The sequence below is a fragment of the Mastigoproctus giganteus genome, chromosome 4, assembly GCF_048544385.1.
Source record: "Mastigoproctus giganteus isolate SK-2022 chromosome 4, ASM4854438v1, whole genome shotgun sequence".
NCBI lineage: Eukaryota > Metazoa > Arthropoda > Arachnida > Uropygi > Thelyphonidae > Mastigoproctus > Mastigoproctus giganteus.
In genome coordinates, this window is record NC_143578.1 from 89,144,718 (window position 1) to 89,164,823 (window position 20,106).

Below are 20,106 nucleotides of genomic sequence, written 5' to 3' on the forward strand. Positions count from 1 at the left end.
GGTTAAACCACGCACGAAATTATACCGCAAAACTGTCCTTATCTCATTTCGTGACCACGATGCCATCGCAAGCACTTTACACTCTCACTACTAATGAATAACTGAGCCCATCGACTTGGCGCGGCGGCTACTATGCACGTATGAACATGTCTCAACATGCAGCAACAAGCAGCTTCCTGTGATTCATTGTTGCGTCATATTGCAAAACTTTCCTAGTACCCTTTGTAAAAGCGAAGTAAGTTCAAGAATACTATTGATGGAAAGTGGTTCATTTTGTTAAAGTATTATCTGCCGTTAAGAATTCGCGTAAGGCTTGCAAGATGAATGGGATATGTACATTGGTGTATAGAGACAACGTCAAAGGACGCTAGAATGTCTCCGTCAGAAACTATGGTATTGCTGATTTTTTGAAAAGCTTGATTAGTGTTGGTGATTTTGAATGTTGAAAATCTGGTAAGTGCGGATATGATTTTTTACTAGATAAGTCGATAAGTTAGCGAAAGCTGATTTATTGAAGGAAACAATAGGTCTTAATGGGTGATCGGGTTTATGTAACTTAACAATACCGAACATATGAGGAAGGACATTATTAAGGATTCCTATTTGCTGTAAAATATATAGACTGATTTCTTTATTCTGCCTGAGTTTTCTTAAAATTATGTTGAGTTTATTTTTAAGTTTAGTGGTGTTATGGTTGTTAACGATTGTATATGTCTTGATCAGCTAAGATTAAGTCTATTTTTTCTGTATAGGTGTCTTTGTCTAGAATGACAATCGTATCCCCTTTGTCCGCTTTTTGTATGATTATGTTAGAAGTTTTGCTAAGTTTATGTATATCCGATAGTTGTTTTTTTATATTAGAATTAGGTGTGAGTTTGGAATTTAATATACTATTTGTTTGATGGATGAGTCGCCATTTATCAGAATGTTGTTCTAGTTTGGATTGAAGTTCCACTATGCAATCTTTTATTGGATAATGTTGGTCCTTTACAGCAAAATTAAAACCATATTCTAGGCCAGAAAGCTCAGAGGAGGTGAGAGCCTCCTCTGAGCTTTCTGGGCTTTTTTTTTAAGCACTTGCTATTTCATATTTTAGTCTGATTATTCATGGTATTATAAGATTTCTATAATTTTTAGTAATTTCTCTATTATTATAATTTGCTTGATTTTGTTATCAAGGCTACATTATCATTTCTTTGGATAAATCAATTATTGTTTAAACAAACTAATTAGCTAACTAATTTCATTGTTGAGAACGTAACCAGTAATTTTAAGCTTATATCTATGTGAAATAAATTCCTGCTTTACAAGCGCACGCTAGGAACGAATTAACTCATAAAGTCAACTGCCTGTACTTCTAAAAAAATTAAAATGTGTATTAATAAAGTATATTATATAATTTTATTCACTTCCATTTTCAAAATTTATTTCAAATTTGGCAGGATTAGAGAGCCAAATTTGAAAAGTATGTTTCTCACTTTCCACAGACTAGCATCCATTTGGACTGAATATCATTTTTCAGTTTTCATTTATGCAAAATAAATAAAAAACTTTTTCAGCAACAACACATGAGAAATTGTAAATGTTTATTTAACTCATAGGAGTAGAATGCAGTAACCTTGTAGTTTAAACAGACATGTAATTCGAAACTTCAGTTATGCTGGCATCTATCGTCCCACATTACTGTTTAAGAAAAGTTGCAAAAATGGAGACATGTCACCTGAGAGAAGCCAGTATTTATTTAGTCTGAAAAAACTGTAAAACAAATTCAGATCCTGTTACAATAAAGGTTTGACTATATTTAGGAAGCCAGAAAAAAATTTCTAGATACTTATTAAAGGATATGGTAGAGGCATTATTTTTCAGAGGCACCTGAAGAAAACCAATTTATACTTATTGTATACATCTATTAAAACTCCAGTAATCAAGAATTTATATTTATAGCTTTATTTTCCATACACAAAACACAGCTTTCTTTGTAATCTTCTGTAAACAGTTGTTTACAGAAGATTACAAAGAAAGAAAAAAAAAAATCCAAAAGTAACTTCAAAAACTGATGAGGTAACAATAATAATATAAACAGTTTAAAAATATTACAGCCAATACCTACCACAATATTTCTGCCATCAGCTGTAATAATTGATACAGTATCTTGATTAAAATTAAGAAAATTTTAATAAATCCATCAATGATTTACATAGAGCTTTAGAAATATTAAAGATTGTGTATTATTATACACAATCTTTATATTATACATAGAAATATTAAGATTGTGTATATACACTGAGTGATAACTGAATTATGACTACCTACCTAATACTTCGTAGGTCATCCTTTTGCCCTCAGCAGCTATCCAATGTGGCATTGATTCAACAAGATGTCGGAAAGTTTCAGGAGGTATGGCCAACAAAGCTGTGTGTGATGCGGCTAGCTATGGAGGTGCTTGGTGTATCCAGACTCCCATAGAGCACTTGTGGGAAACTATGGTCCCACAAGTGCTCTACGAGATTGATATCAGGTGAAGTTCGGAAGCCAATCGATATGCTGGAAGTCAGAACTGTGTTCCTCAAACCATTCCTGCACAGTTATGCTGTGCAGGAATGGCTAGTGCCCGACTGCTCGGCGCATTGTCATCTTGGAAGACACCATTGCCATTTGGGAAAAAGTGTAACATAACAGGGTGTACACAGTCAACAAGCAATTGACGATAGCAGAGACCAGTGATATGTTGTTCCACCTGCACCAGGGGTCCAAGTTCCTGCCAGTGAAACATGCCCCACACCATACAACCGCCTCCACCGGCCTGCACTTTTGATACCATGCATGGCAGATCAAGAGCCTCATGTTGTTGATGCTAAATCCGTACACAGTGTGGAGTAAATAATTTGACTCATCCGACCAGCACACCTTCCAGTCTTCTAACGTTCAACTTGCATCCTCTTGGCACCAGGCAAGTCTTTTACACCGATGAACCTTGTTTAGGAGAGGGTGCCGTAGGGATCTTTGCTGGTATAGCCCATACGTGCAAGCATGTGATGCATGGTCATGCCAGATATCGTTCCAGTTGGCCCATGTTATATTGGGTAGTCACTCTTCAACAGTGCTGCACTTGTTTGCCTGTACGAGTTGTCGGACCCGGTGCTCACCTCTAACATCAACCTTTCACTGACCTTTGCAGATTTGCCATCAGGTCGTTGTTTGCCATTTTGACGCCAGTCCTGGCACACTAACTACAGCAGCTCTCGAACACCCCACCAGTTCAGCCATTTGCAAAATCAAGCCACCAACTCGTCAAGCGCCCACAATCTGTCCTTTATCAAAGTCCGATAAATCCTTCCCTTTACCCATCATGCTCGGAATTTTACAATCTACTGAACCACTGATACCTTATCTATGCTATGTAGGTAAACTAACTCCGCACTCTTGTACCTCATGTGGTCGATGAGTCGCATTCAGTTTTAATAGGGGTGGTAATAATTCAGTGATCATGCAGTGTATATACACAATGTGTTAATAGTAAGAGGTTGTAATGAATGTTTACAGCAAAATAAAGAATGATATTTAGCAATATATTACGATGGTTTATGGACTAGGGCAGTGGCACGCAAACTTATGTTGCTTGCAACACCCTTTATTAAATATAAAATTGATGCGACCCCTCAATGTAAACCCCGAGGTAGGATGACCAGATTTTTAGAGAAGTAAAATAGCATTTTATAAATTATGTATTAGAAAATTTTATTTGAGTACTGAAAAAGGAATAAAAAAAATTATTTCCTTTTAATTTACAGATTAAAATAATTGTTTAATATTTTATTTGAATACAGCAAAAACAATAAATCATATTCTCATTCTTCAACTAAGATTACAAAACAAACAAATACAAATGAGCAGGATGAGCCTGGATAACCGATAATATTTTGTTCATATTTGGTGAAATATTTGAAATTGCTACTGCCATGTCATCGTCTGGAACATGGTTTTGTTTTTATAGCTGTTAATTTTGAGAAACCAACATCACATAAATATGTAGAAAAGATAGGAATGTTTTCAATATTGAATTATTTCAATTTTCGATTATTGAAAATATCGCCATCTTCAATGATTCTGGATACTTGTCTCGAAGAGAAAGCCAATTTTTCACAAGTTGTAGTCTTGAAATGAGCATGTAATGCTTCATCAGAAGACAGTTCAATAAGATCCTTTTGCTGAATGGTAATTTCGAGGCATGAAGAAATTTCAAAAGCAAATGGATCAAATGAATCCGATACAACTTTTTTTTTCTGGAAGTACATTAAATCATTTGTTAAAATTCTTAATTAGCATTGTTAGATGGGTGGCAATGATATCCATAAATTGTAAAATGTCAATATTATTGCTATAAACAAAATCAGAAAAATATGGGAACATTTCAGTATAATTACACTCAAATTCGGTTTTCCAAAGATTAACCTTTTTGAAGGCTTCTATTTTATCACTGGGTATTAATATATTTGTTCCTTGCCCTTGAAGATGAATTTAAATCATTAAAGTTTTTCAAATATGTCAAGGGAACTAAGTTTTCCCAAGCTGTTTTTGATTTGTAAACAATTGAGCAAGGTTCCAATTTTTATCCAATAAAAACACTAAAACTTCACATTTGAGGTCAAAAAGACATCGCAACACTTTACCACTGGACAATCACCCCACTTTTGTATATAAAAGAAGTGTTCCATAAGCGGTCCTCTTTTCATTACAAAGAACAGTCAGTCCTCGTATAACACGAGTTTACACTACGCTAATTCGATCATACGCGATTTATAAATAGGGGAACGATATCATATATAACACAAATCAAATTTGCTTATGAGCAATTCACCTTTGTGTTTACAAGAAATGGCAGTTGAACGCAGAATCACCTCAACTGAACACAACATAACACGATAGGAATGAAAAGAAGATTCTGAAAATGTATTTGTTTTTTATATCAGTGAAGGAGAAACACTTTTCACCATAATAACGTAAAACCCACACAATTCCAGCTATCGGTATTATCACAAATGCAATTAGATCGAGTTTACTACCCATTTATAACAGATTCCACTAGCAGGAATGCAACTGGAAATTGTTTTATGGTAGTGACCTCCAGAAATGTGCTTTAGAAAAATGTGAGCTAGTGAGGTGATAAGTATTTCTGCCTTTATGGTGTTGTTTATTCAGTAGATACACGCACGCAGCTTTGTTTATATGTTCAAGCGACCTAGTGAAGACACTACAGATTCAGAGAGAAAAAGAAAAGCAATAATATTGATAGACAGAGGTGGAATGGGTCAAAAATTTGTACTGGGGAAAATTTGCAGTGGCTTCATACTAGCATTTATGGCCAAAATAACACCGGCCTCTGGCCCACCGGGGTTTCCCCGGTAAGACTTATGGCCAGTCAGCCTCTGTTGATAGAGAAAAAATATGAAATTATGAAACGCTTTGAGCGAAATGAAAGAACATGATATTGCACGTGCTACAGACCTAAATGAGGCAACGCCAAGAACAATTAGAAAGAATACTGAGAAAATAAAAACTTTCATAGCAGGAACAACTCAAAGGGTAACAAAATCCATTAGATCAAGACACAGAGACTTGGAAGAGATGGAACAGCTGTCATTTGCTTGACAGATCAAACAAATGACAGCTGTATGGAAGATTGGAAGAGGTTTGCTTACGATAGAAGCAAAAACATCAGCAATATTTTATTACGTAATGATCATAATAAAATACATATTTCATTACAATTATTTATTGTGTTTGATAATGTTTTGGATACAAATGTGTGTTCGATCTTGTATGGTCAGCACCTAACCCTATTTTTCCCCATAGGGCCTATTATTTATATTGCCCGATTTTGCATCGCACAAGGGTTTCTAGGAACACAACTATCGTGTTATACGAGGACTGACTGTATAGTGAAAAGTCTGATATTTAAGTTCCTACTTTTAATAAAATTTATCACACTTACTGCATCTTTCAAAACTTTGTACAAATCAGTTTGCATTTCCTTCGCTACTAATGCTTCCCTATGTATAATGCAATAATTAAAAACTATATTTGGGGCAATTTCCTTTACTTGGCCTTTTAAACCTTTATTTTCTCCTATTAATGCAACCAAACCATCAGTACAAATCACAACACAGTTGTTCCACATTAGATTATTTGTTTGAAAAAAAATATATAACATCAAAAATGTTCTCACCCCTCTTTCCATTTGCAAAATAGAAAACCTCCAAAATATCCACAAGCAGCAGTACCTGACATACAATAAATGAGCATGGGGGAAATTGGACTTTTAATTGATTTAATTGAATTTTATGTTGTCTGCGATAACTGTAATACGCCACAAGACTGTATCTATGGACAGAGGAATGGTTTTTAAATTGTTGTTGCTGTACTTTTCTCCATGCATAATTGAAATCATATTTATTGCAGCTGGGAGAACAAGAGATTCAGTGAAAAAGGATTCAGTTTTTTTCATTAGCTCTGGATGTTCCATATGTATGTATGTATGTATCTTTTTAATTTAATAGGTTTCATGTTTTCTTTAGCCAGGATTTTAATAACATATTACGCACACAAGACTTTGCTCATCATCAACAACACTTCATAAATTCCTCTTCTTATTTCCTATTCTTTTTCATTCTTTTTGATTTGGAGTATGATGGCTCTCTACCAGAAATTGGTGGTTGCACTGCACTTGAAATAACGTTAGTGTCCAAATTTTTCCAAATTATATTTCTTACCTTATTAGCTTCTGAAGTACTTGTAGGTACATTGTCGTCACTCCTTGGCCGTTTTGTTCTAATTACCCAAATGTCCATGGAAAAAAATTTTTTTTTCTTCTTAAAAACAACGATAATAATAATGAAACATGCAATATAAAAAGTAGAAGTAAATTAAAACATACAGCCAAGTTGACATGAAAGCACCAAATTACGACGCACAAAGAATTTGTGCAACAGACTTGCTATATAACCTATAAGAGGAGGTATCAAAAAGTTCGTACCTTTACCTAGAAATAATAACCGTAGAAAGGTGAAACTTCACAGGAACTTTAATCCTTTTCTATGTACTCTCCATGAATAATAACACATTTCTCCCATCTATGGATTAGTTGTTTAATGCCTTGATCATTGAAGTCTGAACTTTTTACCTGCAACCACAATTCCACTTCATTGATGACTTCCTGAAATGAATCAAAGTGGATCATACTGGTAAACCCAGCATTCATCATTTGTCACCAACCAATCAAAAAAGTTCTCAACGTCCACATTACACAAATTCAACAGTTAGCGAGAACATTGCACTCGACATCGCTTCTGCAAAAGGTGTCAGCAATCTTGGAACCCATCGTGCAGAGACCTAAGACATATGCAGATGGCACTGCCTTAGATTTTGTTTCTTAACTAATGGCATAACCCCTTCTCCATTCCTATCCTTTCTGTATACACTGTACTCCGCATTCCTTATATCTGTGAGACATCATGTCTTTGATATCCCAACAATATCTGCCTCTGACATCTTGAACAGCACTTCAAATTGATGAAATTTATTTACAATTTATGGCCCTTGAGGGTGTCACAGACATTTTCTCAGATATACCAAGCTGTGCTTGCTACCTGTGAGTCTAAAACGCCGATGGAACAAATATTCGGGTGACACTCAAGTCAAAGTGGACCCTAATTTCTGAGAAGTCCGGTCAGTCTGTGACAGTTAAATCCTCTGCTTGCACCTTAAATGGTGAAACTGTCAATAACCCCACGTGCAAATCCTGAAATCGGCACATAGCAAAGTGTGGTTGACCACGCAGGTGCAAACCAACGTAAGCAAGCGTTGAGGTGTGCGCCCACAACATGGAGGAATGCTGCCCCTCTGTGTTACCAGATCAATCATACTAGTTGGTAGATGACTCTCATCAACCGGTCCAATAACACCATTGCTTATTGAAGGCTTAAAAGTGGTGGAACCCATGTATAGTCTAGACATGGGTTCCACCACTTTTAAGCGGTGGAACCCATGTATAGTCTAGAGCAAATCCAGTAAATACCCTCCTCATCTCTTTCATCATGCAGTGTGATTGATGTCCACAGGCCACCTGCTATTTATATAGATTATACACTAGCTCCTTTCGGATGAGCTAGTGTATAATCTCACTGCCTCTATTCTGCCAGATAATGATTGGGGGGAGTCCAAGCAGGAGGGCACTGTTGAAGACATGTTATGTCAAGGAGCTGGGTATATTCTTACCTTGTGTACGCCATATCCAAAAATTTCATTACTTCATACAGCATGCCCACCACACCTTTTCTTACTACTAAATAAACGATGCACTGTCAAACTAATAGAGCACAAACTTATTTGCAAAAAGATCTAAACCTCCCAAACACTCCCTCATTAATTTCATAAATATACGTGGTCTCAGTTCTAATCTCAATGATATCCATTTCCACTTACAGTCTGCCAAACCCCATGTACTATTTCTGACAGAATCTCAGTTATTGGTTCGACCACTACTCAACTCAGTTGTCTGAATTATTCGCTGTGCGATTCTTTTCGCTTCAAAGGTAGTACTTATGCATATGTCCGCTCTAATATTCAGCTAGAAACAGTAATTTTGAATCTCCTATTTTTGATCTTCTCTGGCATAAAATCTCTTTACCACATTCTGTCAAATTCATCTGTTGCATCTATCATCCAACCAACTCCACTAATCAATTGGAAATCTTTGGACTTCCTCTCTTTATCCTAACAGTGAGGTAATTTTCCTTGGTGACTTTAATGTTCACAACTCCAGCTGGCTTCCGTTTCCTAGTCACACAGGCCCATCTGGTCGAGACGCTGAAGCTTTTGAAATTACTATTGACTTCACACAAATTTTTCATTTACCTATCAGAATACCAGACAATCATAACCACACAGCCAATACATTTGATCTTTTTCTCACAAACAAACCATCCAAGTACACAGTCAAGGTGAGTGGTCCTCTAGTCTCTTCTCCAATGGAGCCTTTCTCTCATGGCCATTCCCAATCTCATGTTTTTTGGCTTTACAAGTGAAAATGGGAAATGGGATGATCTGCTAGACTTCTTTTCCTTAGTCGTATTACCGTTTGAAATTTCTGATGTCAACGTTTGCTCAGATCCTATTAGTCAAATTATTCTTATAAGGATGGAATCCTTTATTCCACACTCCACCTTAAAGTCTTGTCCTTTATCTAAACCTTGGTTTTGCAATAAATATGCTAAGGCTGTTGAAGAGAAGAATGCTGTATATCATAATTGGCTTGTTTCCAAATCTTCAGTTTCATTTTCTGTCTACACCAAAGCTTGCAACACTTGTAAAGCAGTTATTAATCAGTCCAAACAAGATTTCGAACAGGCTAAGATTAGAAAACTTGCTTCTTGTCCAAATGGTAGCCAAGCATTCTGGTCTCTTGCCAAAGCTATTGGCTGCAAATTTTGCTTATCTCTGTATCCACCTGTCAAACCAGATGGTTCTATTGCAGTTCAGCCAAGAATTAAGCTGACCTGCTAGCATCCTATTTTTCTTACAACTCATGTATTAATGAGTTGTAAGAAATTACAACTCATTAATACATGAGTTTCTCCACTTGTTCTCAAAACTTGTGCTCCTGAACTTACTCCTGTTCTGTGTTGCCTTTTTTTCACTTTCTTATTCCAAAGATGTTTCTCCTTCTGCTTGGAAATTTGCTCATATCCACTCAATTCCTAAAAAGTGACAATTTCTTCCCATCCAATTATCATCCAATTGTAATTACTTCTGCTGTTTATAAAATAATGGAGAAATCAATTAACCAGCATCTCTTAAACTATCTAGAAACCTTGCATCTGATCAACGATCACCAGTGTGGATTCCGTCAATGTCAATCCACTAGCAATATTTTCGCTTATATTACCCATTTATGGGCAAATTCAATGGAACAGTTTGGTGAAACTCAAGCTGTTGCTCTTGACATCTTATGGTTTGCCAAATGTTTTTTGCAATCAGGTATCCAGTTTTCTCTCTGACAGCTCACTGCAGGTGATGATAGATGGCTCTCTGTCTTCTAACTTCTCCACTAATGCTGATGTTCCATAAAAGTTCAGTTCTTTCTTCCACTCTTTTCCTCTTGTATATTAATGACCTTCTTCCATTGACCGGAAATCCCATCCATAGTTTTGCTGATGATACCACCTTCCATTCCACCATCCAGTTTGAGAAAAGCTTGCCCTGATCAAACAGCTTCAACTTCTATAATTCCAGCTCTCTCTTTCAAAGCAATACGAACATGTGCCACAACCAGTCAACATCCTTTTACTGTATCCTGAAAGAGGCCTCTGAGGTCGGGAAAACTCATATCTAGGAAATAAACTCATACACCGACCATTGAACAAAATTTACTGTAACTAAAATTTTTACAAATAGTATAAAAATATAATATAAAACAAATTATTTACAATAAACTAATGATTGTACATTACGAAATACTAAAAACTGTAATAAAAGATCGTTTACAATAAAATAAGCTAAAATATAAAATTAAAAGCGCTAAAAACCTGGAGCTTTCGAGAGCGTCAGCTATCTTCTTCAACAGTAATATGACTTTCTGCAACATCTCCTTAAATAGCAGGTTCACGGTACCTCCACACGTGTATTTCTCCACGTGGTTCAATCGGCACATGGTCAGAACCGGAAGCGGAAATGTCTCGGGTACGTGGCAAAGAAAATCGTTCATCCGAACTTAATACAATTGTTTCAAAAATAGGATGAATACGCATGCCTCTATCTCTATTCATGGTATTCTTACTGGATGAACCAATCCGTAAACCCTCGAGCCATTTATGCTCCAGTATCCGTGTGCACGATCCAAAATAAGTGTCCTCCGGGGAGATTTGATGCTGCTTCTCCCAAAAATGTTCGGCCACGGCAGACTTACTGTAATCAGCGGTTCTTATGGCATTTAAATGTTCCCCCAGGCAATCCCTAAGCTGTCTTTTTGTTTCCCCCACAATCCGGGCATTCTATTCTATAAATAACTCCACTACTGAGATCTTTTGGTATACGGTCTTTGACCTGAGACACAGCTGTGCACAGCCTCCGCCCAGGAAGCTGTACATAGCATGTCTTATAACCCCGTAAAATTCTTGCCAGATGCTCAGTAAGGCCCGGATAGTAGGGGATGTATGCGGTGGCTACCGGACGAACGACTCCCTACGCTCGGACACCCCTCTACTATATCTATCCAGGATTCTCTGGGGGTATCCGCACTTTCTAAGTTCTGCCGTGACACGATTAATTTCTTTCTCTTTATCCTCAGAAGTGGTACAGTGTGATCTTACTCTGTCAAATAAAGCTTTTGCTACACTATTCTTGTATTGTCCAGCTTGTGCTGAATTATAGTGGGTGTATTGACCTCTGCACATGGGTTTTTTAAAAAGTGACGTCTTAAGCCTAGAACCCACCCTAGAGACCAATACATCCAAAAACGACAGAGTATCTCAGTAGTGGAGTTATTTATAGAATAGAATGCCCGGATTGTGGGGAGTGTTATGTGGGGGAAACAAAACGACGGCTTAGGGATCGCCTGGGGGAACATTTAAATGCCATAAGAACCACTGATTACAGTAAGTCTGCCGTGGCCAAATATTTTTGGGAGAAGCAGCATCAAATCTCCCCGGAAGATGCTATTATTTTGGATCGTGCACGCGGATACTGGGAGCGTAAATGGCTCGAGGGTTTGCGGATTGGTTCATCCAGTAAGAATACCATGAATAGAGATAGAGGCATGCGTATTCATCCTATTTTTGAAACAATTGTATTAAGTTCGGATGAACGATTTTCTTTGCCACGTACCCGAGACATTTCCGCTTCCGGTTCTGACCATGTGCCGATTGAACCACGTGGAGAAATACCACGTGTGGAGGTACCGTGAACCTGCTATTTAAGGAGATGTTGCAGAAAGTCATATTACTGTTGAAGAAGAGAGCTGACGCTCTCGAAAGCTCTAGGTTTTTAGTGCTTTTAATTTTATATTTTAGCTTATTTTATTGTAAACGATCTTTTATTACAGTTTTTAGTATTCCGTAATGTACAATCATTAGTTTATTGTAAATAATTTGTTTTATATTATATTTTTATACTATTTGTAAAAATTTTAGTTACAGTAAATTTTGTTCAATGGTCGGTGTATGAGTTTATTTCCTAGATATCCTTTTACTGTCCAGCTTCAAACTCACAGAACCAATTTTTCTTCTTCCTCATTTATTCATTTAATTCTGTTTTCTGGAACAACCTTCCTTCGTATGTATTTTTGTGAAAATTACAATCTACAGAAATAAATAAAAAATACTACATTCCTAGCATTGGTGTACTTGCACTTGTTCTTACTCTTAATTACCCTAACAGAGCCCATGTATTTACTTGTTCCATGATGAATCCCAGCAGTTGTTGATCCCTAATCTTTTTCTTTGGAACAAAAGACTAGTGAGACATGCAAGGACTCGCTCTTCAGGCAACAATAGCACCTTGCTTTCCAGGATGTGGTTCATTCCAATACAAGTAGTGCAAGTATAACTAAGTGTAGCAAGAGAAAAGAGGAATTAGTGAACAACTTTCAACCATCTGAAGATTTTCTCCTGTAGGTAAATGAACAGTTTTTCTGAAGTCAATAAAGGCAATATAAGTGATAATCTTGCATTTTGGCAGCATAAGTCAGATTAACATTTCTACAAATTTTATTTTTCCCTTAAAAAAAAAAAAAAAAAAACACATTCTTCAGATCAAACTATAATGAATAAGCGCATGATATACGACATTACAGGAGAAAATTACAGTGGCTGCATCTATTGACAAAATTTTTAATCAACTTCTGCTAAAATGCAGCATTACCATGAAACTGTATTTTTCACTGATAATCATGACAAAAGAGTTTGCAGCAGAACAAGAACTGATCTGGGTGCAACAAGAAAAAAGCAACATAGTTAGGAATTAAAACTAACAATTAGGAACTGATGTCAAGTTGATAAGAATCAGGACATCACTAGAACTCAACCACCAAGCTACCAGGATAATCAGAATATTCTTCACATACCCAACCATGAATTTAGCCATTAGGTAAGCTACTGAAAAGGCTTTCTTTACAAGATGTCACAAATACTATATTTTACAGACCATAACACAATCTAAATTTTATAAAGTTGAATTTTGGGGAAAACAAAATTTACTGCATATCTGAAAAGCAAATTTGCAGGTGCTAACTAAACAAAACTCAATATAGAATGAATTTACTTGACCTTAACAAACGACAGTAGCAGTCAAGTTTTTTGGAATCAAAACCACATCATTAACGATATTACGATTTGAAATTTTACTTTCTTCAGAGTGCAATCAAGGGCACTAATGTTCCCTACTTCTTGATGAATCCCAGCAGTTGGAATGCTTCAGTTTTTAGACGAAAATAGACTTTCACTGATCGGTTAGTCTTTACAATATGTACCCCTTCTGACTGATCACTGTGAGTAGCAGTCATTTGCTCCACCAGTTGCTCTTTACTTGGCATTGATTTCCCTCCTTCCCTTGCTGCCGTTTTAAAATTTGGAACCGGTTTATCCAATTTTAAAATTTTTTTGAGCTACCCCTCCTTGAGGAAAGGGGGAAATTGTTCTAACATTAAGTAAAAAGCATCCAGTGGGAGGGGCCTGTTCATCACTGCTACTCACAAAGATTGCTCAAAAGGAGTACGAGACTGTAAGGACTAATCCACTAATCTTTTTCTTTGGAACAAAAGACTAGTGAGACATGCAAGGACTCGCTCTTCAGGCAACAACAGCACATGCACTAATCTAAAAACAGGTCTATCACCATATGCATCTATATACAATTAAATAAAAAAGACCTGGGAGTAATTGTGCAGTCAGATATGAAGTTTTCTGAGCAATACAGACAAGCTGCCAGAGCAGGTCATGGGGTATTTTCAATAGCATACGGGAATTTTGTTAGTAGGGAAAAGGAGGTGATTATCCTTTTATCAGTCCATGACTTGAGTACAGGTCTAGAGGCCTCATTTTATGAAGGGTGTAGAGTTGCTTAAGCATGTACAGAGAAGGGCAACGAGATTGGTGAAGAGAATGAAATGGTTCTTTACCAAAAAAGGCTTCAGTTCTATAAATTGCAGCAGCTGGAGATCAAGCACCTGCAAGATGATCTGAGTGAGGTATATAATGCCTTCAATTCTTTAGGCTGAATTCTGATGGGATTCTTTCACTTGCTCAGATTAGCATTAGTAGAGGCATTTGATGCAAGAAAGCAAGCTTACGCAGCATCAACCAAAAAAAAAAAAAAAAAACGACTTCCACTTCACCCCTCTGTTCGTTCGAAATACCTGTCCAGCTAAGCCTTAAACTTATTATTATTATTTTATTATTATTAGCTATATGGTGCAAGGAAGCCTGAGGCTTATGCTCCACCAGCCAAAAAAAAAATTCCCAAGTTAGCCTGTGAGAGAGAGAAGTAGAAGGGAATCACCAAGGAAGAGAAGAATGATGATATCCAGCTCAGGAGCCTGGGTGTGCCAAGCCCATACTCACCAGATGTGAGCCCCTGGGGTTAATTTAGGCTATCAACTTCCACAACAAGGGATGGAAGTCTGTTCCACCAACAAACCACCCGCTGGCTAAAGGCAAATTTCCGCACATCTATCCTACATCTGTCTTTCCTCAATTTGAATTTATGCCCTCTCAGGTGATTATTCTGAACGAGAGGAAGAATCCCATCAGCATTGAGCATGCTCAAACCATTCAAGACTTTATACACCTCTATCAGATCACCTCGCTGGTGCCTAGTCTCCAGACACTGTAATTTGCAAAACTTCAGCCTTTCTTCGTAACAGCACCCCTTTGTTCCATTCACTAATCTTGTTGCCCTTCTCTGTACGCGTTCCAGCAGCTCTACATCCTTTTTGAAATGAGGCCTCCAGACCTGTATACAGTACTCTAGGTGTGGCCTGACCATTGCCTTATACAAGGGAATAATCACTTCCTTATCCCTGCTAGAAAAATTCCTATATATCATTCACAATACACCATGAGCTACCCTTGCAGCCCATCTACACTGCTCAGAGAACTTCATTTCTGCCTGCACAACCACCCCCAGGTCCCTTTCATTCTCTACCACTGTCAGTGTTGTACCACAGAGTTGATAGTTGCTCTGGGGTTGCTGTTTCCAATATGTAATACTTTACATTTGTCAATGTTAAACTTCATTTGCCACCTCTCAGCCCATCTGCTCAACCTTTCCAGATCCTGTTGCAGCAGCATAGTGTCAGTAGTGTCCTTGACAACCCTGCCAACCTTCGTATCGTCTGCAAACTTGGACATTAAGCTTGATATACCATCATCAATATCATTTAAAAATACAGTAAACAATAATGGACCCAACACTGAACCCTGAGGGACTCCACTTTAGTCCACGATGAGCAGTGTCCATTGATTACCAATCTCTGTCTTCTCCCCTTCAACCACTCCTTTATCCATAGCAGCAATTTGCATCCAATGCCACACTACTCCAATTTGTGCAGCAGTCTTCCATGTGCAACAGTATCAAAAGCCTTTCTAAGATCCAAGTATATAATATAAAAGTTATTCCCTACATCCAGTTCTTTTGTGACTGCATCATAGTATCCAATCAAATTGGTCAGGCAAGACTTGCACTTAACAAAACCATGCTGAGTCCGAGCTATAACTGAAGTCTTGTCTAGATGATCCTGCAGTGCTTCTCTAACCAGTGCCTCCATTAATTTTCCTGGAACAGAAGTTAAACTCACAGGTCTATAATTACTTGTGTCAGCCTTTGATCCTCCTTTGTGAATTGGGGTCACATTTGCACATCTCCAGTCTGTGGGTACCTCCCGAGTCCAAGGAAGCTCTCATAATTATGGCTAAGGGTTTGCTTACTTCCTTTACTGCCTCCTTTAATATAACTGGATAGATCCCATCCACTCCAGGTGCCTTTCTTGTATTTATCATCTTTCACAATTTCTCCTCCACTTTACTCTCAGTTATTACAAGATTCTCTAGCTTACTGCCAGAGTTGAATACACCTCTGGCATTCCCCTCGCTGAATAACTCCTTGTGTGAATGTCGATGCGAAATATTCATTTAGTTTCTTAGCTCCCTGAGCAGGATCATCAACAGTTGACCCATCGATATCAAGTGGATCAATCTGATTCATCCCCTTCCTTCTAGAGTTTACATAAGTAAAGAACTCCTTGCTGTTTTTCTTTGCATCTCTTGCCAAAGATTTCTCGTGATCAGCCTTCGCCTGCCTAACCTCCTTTGTAACTTGGTTACAGATCAACTTGTATCTATCATAGGCTTCTGTGTCACGTGTTAATTTGTATGTATCCCATGCATTTTTCTTCTCTGCCATATGTCTCATTAGTTCATCTGACATCCGTTTAGGCCTAAACCTTGAACAATATTTCTTAATTGGTATGTAAAGCCTAGTAGCTTCCAAGATAAGTTCTTTGAATGCTTCCCATTTTGAATTTGCTGTTGGTAACATTATCATTTGGTCCCACTGTATAGAATTTACTACTGTCTCAGTCCATCGTAGTCGGCTTTACGAAAGCAATAACCTTTCCCTTTACCCCTAATGGTAGTTATCTCTTTGAGTAAATCCCACTTCAGCACACTGTGATCACTGCCACCTAGTGGTTCCTTTATCTGCAGATTCTTAATGCATGAAGAATCACTACTGATAATCAAATCAAGGGTATTACTCCCTCTAGTTGCCTCCCGAACATGCTGATGAAAAAAAAAACAATCATCCAATAAATCCACAAAAGGCTTGCTAGTGTGTGAGTGACCAGCCCCCAAATTCCAGTCAATATCTGGGAAATTAAAATCTCCCATTATAATACTCTCTAATGTACTGGTCCACTATTTCCCTGTACAGTTTCTTATTATACTCATCAGAGTCATTAGGCCTATAGCACACTCCTACTCTCAATTTTGATCTCCCAATGCTTACGTCACACCAAACTAACTCAACACTGCACTATCCAGCGATGTCGACTGGCTTCACTTCCTTGGATTTTATGTGTTTCTTAACTAATAGCATAACCCCTCCTCCCTTCCTATCCTGTCTATACTTTCTGTAGACCTTGTCCTCTCCAAATTCCAGTTCTGCATTCCTTATATCTGTGTAACACCACGTCTCTGATATCCCAACAATATCTGCCTTTTATGTTTTGAGCAATACCTCAAATTCATCAAATTTATTTACTAAACTCCTAGCATTGGTGTACACGCAAGTATACAAGGATTAGCGAGAAACATCCACGCTTGCGATTTTGTCACCCCTCTCCCCCCACCCACTGAGCCCTGTTTTGACTGGGAAAGATAATTTTAGTCACGCCCATGTTTTTTTATGGCGGAAAATGTTCACGGCGCTTTAAAATTCACATTTTTTTAGGTTTCATTTTATATTAAATCAGCGACTGCGAATACACGAAACCGCGAATAGTGGGGGTTTACTGTATTTGGATTTCAGGAAAGTTTTTGACACTGTTGCGCATGGAAGACTATTGTACAAATTGGAGCAGAATGGTATTAAGGGTAAGTTGCTACAATGGATAAAAGGATGGTTGAGTGGCAGAAGACAGAGGGTGGTAATCAATGGGAGCTGCTCTTCGTGGACTAATGTTATTAGTGGAGTCCCACAGGGTTTGGTGTTGCGTCCACTGTAATTTTGTATATTTCTCAATGATATTGATGAAGGTATATCAGGCTTAGTGTTGAAGTTTGCAGATGATACAAAGGTTGACAGGGTTGTTAATGACAGTAATGGCAGTGTGCTACTGCAACAGGATCTAGAAAACTTGGGCAGATGGGCTAAGAAGTGGCAACTGAAGTTTAACCTTGACAAATGCAAAGTACTGCATATGGGTAGAAGAAACCCCAGAGAAACGTACCAACTCTGTGGTACTACACTTAAGGTGGTAGAAAATGAAAAAGACCTGGGAGTAATTGTGCAGTCAGACATGAAGTTTTCTGAGCAATGCAGACAAGCTGCCAGGGCAGGTCATGGGGTTTTGTCAATGATATAGGAATTTTGCTAGAAAGGAAAAGGAGGTGATTGTCCCTCTGTATAAGGCAATGGTCAGCCCATGCCTTGAGTACTGCGTACAGGTCTGGAGGCCTCATTTTAGGAAGGATGTAGATTTGCTTGAGCATGTACAGAGAAGAGCAACAAGATTGGTGAGGGGAATGAAGGTATCTCTTACCAAGAGAGGCTTAAGTTCTGCAAATTGCAGTGGCTGGAGACTAGGTACCTGCGCGGTGATCTGATTGAGGCGTTAAGGCCTTGCATGGGTTGAGCACGTTGAATTCTGATGGAATCGTTCCACTTGTTTAGATTACAAACCTAAGGGGACATAAATTCAAATTGAGAAGACAGATGTAGAATAGATGTGCGGAAATTTGCCTTTAGCCAGCAGTGGTTAATTGCTGGAACAAACTTCCATCTGTCATTGTGGAAGTTAATAGGTTAAATAGATTTAAGGAGGAACTGGACAGGCATTTGGAGGAATGTTTTTTTTTTTTGCTGATGCTGCATAAGCTCATACAGTTGCTTTCTTGCATCACATGACACTACTACTTGTCCAAGTTCAGGCAATACTATTTTCTTCCACTCTGAACTCTATGGAAATGAGATAGTAGTAGTAGTGGCATGTGATGCAAGAAAGCAAGTGTATGAGCTTATGCAGCATCAGCCAAAAAAAAAAAAAAAAATAGTTGTGCAAGAATCACCTTCCCTTCTGCCTGCGGCTACTTTTAACCTTTTAGTCTGTGAATCCCCCCCCAGGCTAGCAGTTTTCCGACCCACCTAACACTGCCTCGATAGCATCAGCAAATATTCTTGCACCCTTTCTATTTAAGTATATCCCATCCCTGTAGAAGCAGTCTCTGTTAACAAGCACAGACCACGCTGAAAAAAATTCTATCCCTTAAGCCTTGCACATTCCCTCCACGGCCAAATTGATTGATAAGGCTCTCATCATGTACTCCAGCCTATTGTGTCTGGGCAGAATTGTAGACACCTTCAAATTTAACCCTGACTCACGACTTTTTTGCCACATTGACCTGTACTTATTAAGTAAATCTGCAGATCTGCTACTCTTAATGTCATTGGTGCCAAAGTGTACAACAATATCACCTTTTGTAATTCCCCTGTAATTAACAGCTGTAATTTATAAAATTCAGTAAGCGCCCTCCTAATATTTCATTTTGTGTTTTTGTCCTCTCTGGAGGCATTCAAAATTTACCACCATAGTTTAACATTAGATTTTTCAGTACTTGTATATTATCCTGACATCAAAGTAAGTTACAAGTAAGTTTAACCTAACCAGTGTATATTTAATAAATACAATTCTAGTTAAACAACAATGGTTGCGTTTATTAAATCTCGAGAAAACATTATAATGAAAACAAAATATAATTAAAAAACTAACCAAATATATTACGTGACAGTAAAACTTATTTAATTAGAAAATATAGAACACTTCCATAACCAGCATTTGTTCACAGGCCAGTAAACGCAAATACCACACATCCGGCAACCCTAGTTCGAAAACAAATATCAATTCAAGGATACGATTTATGTAACTGTCCAACGTCGCTGCCATCGACAATCTATAATCATTTACCGTTCAACTTAAAAATAAAACAAACAACACAATAACTAATATACATTCAAGACGAAATAAATATTTCAACCACCGTTATGTTCTCAGTAAAACATGCCTTATATCAGGAAAAGCGCCACAGTGCAGAAATACTTTTCAACTCATAAATGATAAAATGAAACGAGCAAAACGGAAAAGATATTGTTACAGGTTGGCATACCACTGTTGAATCCAAGGGGATAACCAGTGGAATAAAATTTCCTTCCGACGAAAAATAGTAATTTTTATTTTAATATTCGTTCAAAGACCTCGGACGTTGAAATGTTCGCCTCATTTTTTTTTTTTTTTTTTTTTTTTTGGAATTTTCTTCTCTGCGCGTGTAGCATAGCGGCACA

The 20,106-nt window shown here is 37.6% G+C and overlaps 1 protein-coding gene across 1 annotated transcript in view; it reads right to left on the bottom strand.

Moving 5' to 3' along the window:
* Positions 1 to 19,834, bottom strand: part of LOC150086892 (U6 snRNA-associated Sm-like protein LSm8) — an 82,817-nt gene extending 62,983 nt beyond the window's left edge. Inside the window, exons 1-2 of the mRNA XM_090372790.1 lie at positions 19,681 to 19,834; positions 2,111 to 2,151 (exon numbers count right to left, since the gene is read on the bottom strand). Coding sequence (XP_090228916.1) covers positions 2,111 to 2,151; positions 19,681 to 19,711 — 72 coding nt within the window. The 5' untranslated portion in view covers positions 19,712 to 19,834. The remainder of the gene's footprint in view (positions 1 to 2,110; positions 2,152 to 19,680) is intronic.
* Between the last annotated feature and the right edge of the window lie 272 nt (positions 19,835 to 20,106).